This window comes from Necator americanus, chromosome III (assembly GCF_031761385.1).
Source record: "Necator americanus strain Aroian chromosome III, whole genome shotgun sequence".
NCBI lineage: Eukaryota > Metazoa > Nematoda > Chromadorea > Rhabditida > Ancylostomatidae > Necator > Necator americanus.
Window position 1 is genome coordinate 23,728,020 of NC_087373.1, and position 6,412 is coordinate 23,734,431.

Consider the following 6,412-nt stretch of genomic DNA (forward strand, 5'->3'; position numbering starts at 1 on the left):
TGCAACAGAGTACGTGCTAAAGCTAGTAGGGAGAACAAATGAGATGTGACTAGTTCAACTATAAGTTGGCAATGATCAAATTATTGAGGTTGCTGTTTACATTTGAGCAGGGCCTGCTGTTGGGCTAGTCTTGACTGTTGCTCCAAACTCAGCTGTGCAAGTTCCATGCAAAGGTTGCGTTTTCTTGAATCATGGTCATTGTCGTCCCGTTCGTCTGCGGATGCCCACGACGTGATCTAAACGCCTAGATTAAGGTAAGACACATGGAATCATTATAATCTTTTAACTCTATCTTTCTAATGTTTCACACTTACGCAAACATGTTCCCATCATCACTGTCTATTCCGGAAATTACATAACTATAAAGGATAAAGAATAAGTTCTGGCGTTAATCAATCCGCTTCGGATGCGCCCTCACATTCACTTCAATTTAGAATCGTTTGAGGTTTACGAACGTGTAACTGGTCTATACAATGACTTGCGGTGGCTAGCCGATGTGTCAAGTCAGTGTTTCATCCTCCCAGCCAGGTGTCATACCAATTTATCGACCCCGGAGGGATGAAGGGCTTGGTGTGCACTAGGGCGGATTCGAACCTCAGATCGAATTTGGCGACATCGTTGGCTTCCTCAGTTGAGAATTCTGCGAGTAGATAGACTTGCTGACTTAGTGTACCGCAACTGCGCTGTGCATATTTCAACCACGACAACGTAACCTTGCACTTGCCGTTTTGACGACGCAAAAATCGGAAGCTGCGACAAAAGTGAAGCAGCTCGCCTGGCATGCGCTGCAGAGAAAACGTACGAAAGGGAAAATTCCTTTTCTGAAGGCAAAATCTAAATGCAATAATGCTTACCGTAACATGCATTTCGTTCACTGGGTCAGAGTTACCACCGAACTTGGCTATGATTGCACTAACTTCTTCGACAAATCGTTCAATTAGTCTCTGAAATGTGCACCTAGTACTTGATCATTTTGAACATTAACATTAACAGTCAATTCAGCAACAATTCGTCGAATATCTCGGAAGACATACAGAGAAGAAATTTTTTTAAACAATAGAATTAAGAAATTGACCTGAATATCCCAAAAGATTTTTAAGTCGAAAATGTTCCACAATTTAGACACAAATTTATAATGATGATACGAATTTCATTCAGGGAGTAAAACCTGCCCTCCTTTCACTGCTTCTTGTTCTGAGACGCTTCACATATTCTTCTCTCTCCCAGAAGCATTGACACACCATTTGTATTGTTTTTTGATTGTACTTTTCGTTTTTCTCTAGTCTCTTGCAGCTTTCTGTTAGCTGTTGCACTAAATTACTGAGCATTAGCCCTAAAACGGGAATAATTCCTCGAGATTGAACGCAAGAGTCGGAAAATAAAGTTAAAAAACAAAAAACAAACCTTTCTGCATCCATCCACTATTCGCTGTTTCCAAGTTGTTTATAAGAAGCGTGTAAGCATCAATGTCGTCTTGCAATAGAATTATCTTACGGCGCTCTCTTAACAGTCCGAAATGAAATAATCGAACATAACATCCTTTCTTTAACAATGCGAAAAAAGCTCTTATTCATCCCACTCAATGCTTCGAATAACCCATTCTTAAGTTTAATCTCACAAAATTGACAATGAGTGCAAAGTTTTTGAAGGATGGGAATCATTCACAACCAGCTTCCAATTATCAGCGAGATAATGCTTATGAAGAAATTAGCGAGATAATGCTTATGAAGAATTAAATACGTGAGAGGATACCCACAAATGAGTTCTAAACTTAATATGCATCAGTGTGGACGATCATTACGATACTTGTGTAGACTTAGTAACAATTTTGATGCTAATACTAGCGCCAGTATAACAAAAGTGCTAGTGCTAGTATAACAAAAGCTCAGGTATAAATTCTATTGGATCACACTAGTGTTACAATACGAAGAAATTCGAATCTGAAACACTGGTGCATTTGGAAACGGAACATAGCAGAGAACGATGAAGCCGGGCTCGGACATAGACCAACAATTAAAAAAACAATAGGCAGTTGCTGAGCCTTCTTCAGCAGCTTTGCTAATAATACTGTTTATCTTACCTTTACGAACATATAAGTATCGCATCAATGTGCTGCTCAGAGCCCTCCACCTATACTGCTAGTATACTAAGTTGTTTTTCTCTGAATTCTCTAAACTTCCTGTTGATGCAGTAAATCATTCGATGTTTATTATGTTTATTTTTTGATCGCATTCACCGAAACCCACTCGGCGAAAGCGAATAAAATTTGTCAAAACACGTATAATTTTTAAAACTCCTATAATAGCGTGAAAGTTTCTTTCACCTAGAATCCAAGAAATACTCATCCACACCTTTCTAGTTCAGCACTAGCATCCTTGTCTTTCCTCTCGAGTTCGTCAATGACTCTGTTAGCTTCTTTGACTTCATTTTGTGATTCCTGAACAGAAGGTTACAACAGTGGGAATCACTTCGGACCTCTCAAAATAGCATCAATTAATTCCTACCTGATCTAGCTTCTGGAACTCTTTCGCCAACACTGTAAGCCTATCTCTCTCGATCTCCAACCTCTCCACTTCTTCACTTTTTTGTCGTAGCTTTAGCTTATATTGCTCAATCTGTGTTTTCATGGCATTCAACTCCGATCTTAAACTTGCTGAAGATATTACTACTCCTATGGCTATGGAATCCAAAGCCTATTTACTTTATAACCACGTTTTCTTTGTGTATACTCGGAAATTGTTCCACTTGTCGGCGATAGCGATCCAGCTGTAGTTCCATGTTTTCTCGCTCCAAAGACCATTGCAATCTTTCAGAACTTTAGTCGGAAAAGGGTAAGTCAGTTCAACAGAAGTCAAAAACACTTGATGAAACGAACCTAATCAGTTTCTCTAATGCGTCTTTGCAATCATGAATATTTTGAATTTCTTTTCTGAATAGTTCCTTAGCGTTATCAAGGAACACCCTATCGCAACTTTCCAAGAAATGTCGAGCCTATAATTATAGCACTGTTAAATGGAAGATATATCAGCACCGGAAATAGTAAGCAAAGCAAGATCTTTTCGGGGAATACCAAACACAGCCGCCATAAATCTTTGTGACATAAACCTCAGCACTAGAAGTAATAAGGATTCCCTGGATGAAAGGATAAAGTGTTTGTAGTCGAACAATTCCTTCGAGATGAGGCAACTTCGACTTCAATTCAGAATCGCTCGAGATTTATGCACATTTGTAGATATACAGAATGTCCTGCGGATGGAGCTGACAATTGAGTTAATGTCCTTACCCTTCTCCTCCCAGATAAGTCTAGCGCAAACTCCTCGGTCTCGACGAGCAGGTTTGTCCCTGCTTAGGTGGTTTCAAAACAACGACAAGCGAACCTCTTTCCACATGTCCTTAAGAGATGTACACAATGGCAAGAGTTTCCTACAGAATTTGTACGGGCTCACCAACGCCCACAGCAATCGAGCTCTTGGCTCACTCCTACTAGTCACTAGTCCTGATCATAAAGCCCAACTGGTCTAGAATTGACGTCGAAAGCGCAGGCGCATTTGAGAGAGATTGATGAGAACACTACGTAGGCCATGCCTCATCTTTTAGGTACTGTTTGTAGCTCTTGTAAATAGAAGCATAGTAGTGATTCTCCTCGGATCTTCGATTCCACTCTCATCGTTGGTGCTAACTTTAAATTGGGTTTCTAAGTGCATGTGATTATTCTCGTTCTGGGAGCGAAACAACTCTGAGGTCTGAAATATCTCGGCAAACACGAGTAAATCTGCACATGCAGCTGTGGTATATATAAAATCTTGAAGTCTGCGTCTTGCGATTATTAGACTTTAAAAATCTACCAACTATGAAGTGCTATCGAATGGAGCGGCATAAATACCGTAATACAGCGTCCTGAAGCAATGCTGCAAGTTGTCCTCGATGGAAGCAATTTTCCAGCGATTCACATGCCTCATAAAGTGCACAGTGGATTCTAACACAACTAGCTGATCACGATAAATCATACCAACAACATGCAAATCTGACTAAAACAAGAAGAATTGTAGCAATTCAGCGAACAGTGGCGCAAATTCCCATCAGTCGCCGGAACATAGCTGGCAAATATGGCAAAACGCTTAAGCACTAATGACCCTTCATATTGGGATGAAAATCCCATTGAAGTCGGAATAAAACGAACAGGCTGGCATTGCACACTCATCCTATCGCTCTTCTTTCGGCGCGTATGATCACTATGACGTTGCGGAATTGATTTCCGTGGAGATTCGAGAGATACGAGTAGAAGCTCAGATGATCGACAATGAATAGGTATTGTTCAAGGGCAGCGCATCACTAAAATGACAATGCTGGGGTCTCTGTCGGCAAACATAGAGTTAGGATGTAGATTACGAGCGTGAGCATGGTCTAGTTCCCTCAATTTCCCCCAATTGTCCTGAAAAACGGCGTGAGATATGGCGTTTGAAACGCACAACTGTCACAACAACGAGTGCATCATAATGCATCAATTGTTCGCTGGTTATGAAACATTAGAATACACTTCATACAGTGTAAGGATAGAAGCACTTACAGCTGCCTCCAATGCATTTATGTCACGCTCGTACTTTATGCGAGCAAAGAAACGGCGAAGTTCAGGTCTCAGATCAGGCGAATCACCGCGCAGACGGTACTAAATGAGCTTCCTTTGATTGCTTAAAAAGAGAGTTTTATATCACATCACGGTATTAACTTACATCTTCCAAATTGTCAAAGCAGGCAACAATTTGGGCTAATGACAATGAATCAGATATCCTGGAAGAGATTTGTGTGTGCTGACCTGCTCTATCGACTTCTTCCAAAAAAGACGTGGACGTGGTAGCTTCAAATAGATGCATAAGGTGAATAAAATAGTAAGTAAATTTGAATAACTCTGCTTCTCTCTGCCCTGAACACGAATTCCCGAGCACCATCTGTAGAGAGGAATGGAATATAATACAGAGAAAAATAGTGTTTTTGTAGAAGGGAGAGATTCTGCGCTTTATTTACTACCCTGTAGGCGAAAACTGTAGACAAGATCACAGAGATAGAGAAGAAGATCGATTATGGATTAGTTTACAGTAATTTTGTGGTTATTAGAGATAAACGAGTAATTTTTGAGGCTAGCAGATCATCATAAATATGGATTTTTCTCACCATATCTGAAGTTTTGTTTTCACTTTGTCCTAAGTTGCTAGAATATCATTTACATATATGAAGAGCTGAAGAATGAGGTTACACTTTGTATTATTCAAAGAGAAATGATATATAAGAATAGAAGAACACATGTATGTATCCAAAGGGTACAAAGCAGGTCTGCAAGTACAGTGTTTTGACAACCTCTTTGTTGAACACTCGGAACTTCTTTGAAAAACAAGTTACCACTCTCATAACAACTACCTGCAGAATATTTGGTCTTTGCATAACTTTTTCCCACTTTGGATTATTGTATCCAAGAATTTACAATGTGTTCTTTTCCGAGAGCTGCTGGAGAATAATCAAATCTATCAAAGCCAATCCATACTTGAAGTTACTCAAAAATATGGCCGATGCAGTGCGCGCACTGCTGTATAACAACGCGAGAACTCACTAGGTGAAGGTAATGCTGCAATGCTCATTAAATGGCTAGATGTTGCTGATAATGATGGCAATTATGGCAGGGTCAAAATGGGATGAAGCACGATGGAGTTGCGTCAGAGGCTGCGCTAGAAGCGCCGCGGTAAATATAGCGCTCGGAATCGAGATAGATCCATCGCGAACTACAGCGAGAATGGTGTCAGAAAGGGTCCTCTCTAGATTCTAAGCGTAAACGGCTACACTCCGCTGCACTTCATGTCGTTTTGATCCTACTGCAGATTGCTCATCCTTGATTTGTAGTAATATAATGAAAAATTTCCAATTTCTCTCGAAAGAGGTAAAAGATTCAATGGGAAAAAGATATCCAAAGATTCTATATATTCAGAGGAAGATAAAGATCTGCACAACAGCTGCGTAGATCTTCATGTTTTTGAATCTAACATTCACTACCATGAAGCATACCATTCCGAGTATCGGCGGCAGAAGTTGCCGGCGGCTCTGACATGTTATTTGGTGTGGAGGCGTCTTGCATTCTTTTTGTGGCAGCTACAACAGCCTTTTCGAGACAATTCTAAAGCAATGATGAAAGAACGAGATTTTCCAGACGAGAAAAAAAATCCTAAAGTTGAATTCTGTTAAATCATTCTGCGTGCTTCATATGCAATAGAATGGAATCATAAACAAAACCTACTTTTTCGCTATCTCCAGCCTGCTTGGCTTTCTGCGCAGCACAAGTAGTACAAAGGGTGCCATCGATAGAAATAGTTTGACCGAAAAAGAGAAGAAACATTTTGAAAAAAAAAAAACAGAATTACCTTACCTA

At 40.1% G+C, this 6,412-nt stretch overlaps 1 protein-coding gene across 2 annotated transcripts; it reads right to left on the bottom strand.

Annotated features, from left to right (window-relative positions):
- Positions 1–80: 80 nt before the first annotated feature.
- RB195_010680 (uncharacterized protein) lies at positions 81–6,379 on the bottom strand (the record flags this gene model as incomplete). Of its 2 annotated transcripts, none has more annotated exons than XM_064191797.1 (12): positions 81–236; positions 855–944; positions 1,173–1,312; positions 1,405–1,502; positions 2,352–2,437; positions 2,505–2,643; positions 2,702–2,815; positions 2,876–2,991; positions 4,568–4,666; positions 4,731–4,855; positions 6,052–6,160; positions 6,281–6,379. In XM_064191797.1, the coding sequence occupies 12 exons, from the start codon at positions 6,377–6,379 to the stop codon at positions 81–83; spliced, it is 1,371 nt and encodes a 456-aa protein (XP_064049380.1). The 2 variants fall into 2 exon arrangements, with proteins under 2 accessions (XP_064049380.1, XP_064049381.1); XM_064191798.1 differs by having other exon boundaries at positions 1,173–1,333.
- Positions 6,380–6,412: the final 33 nt, after the last annotated feature.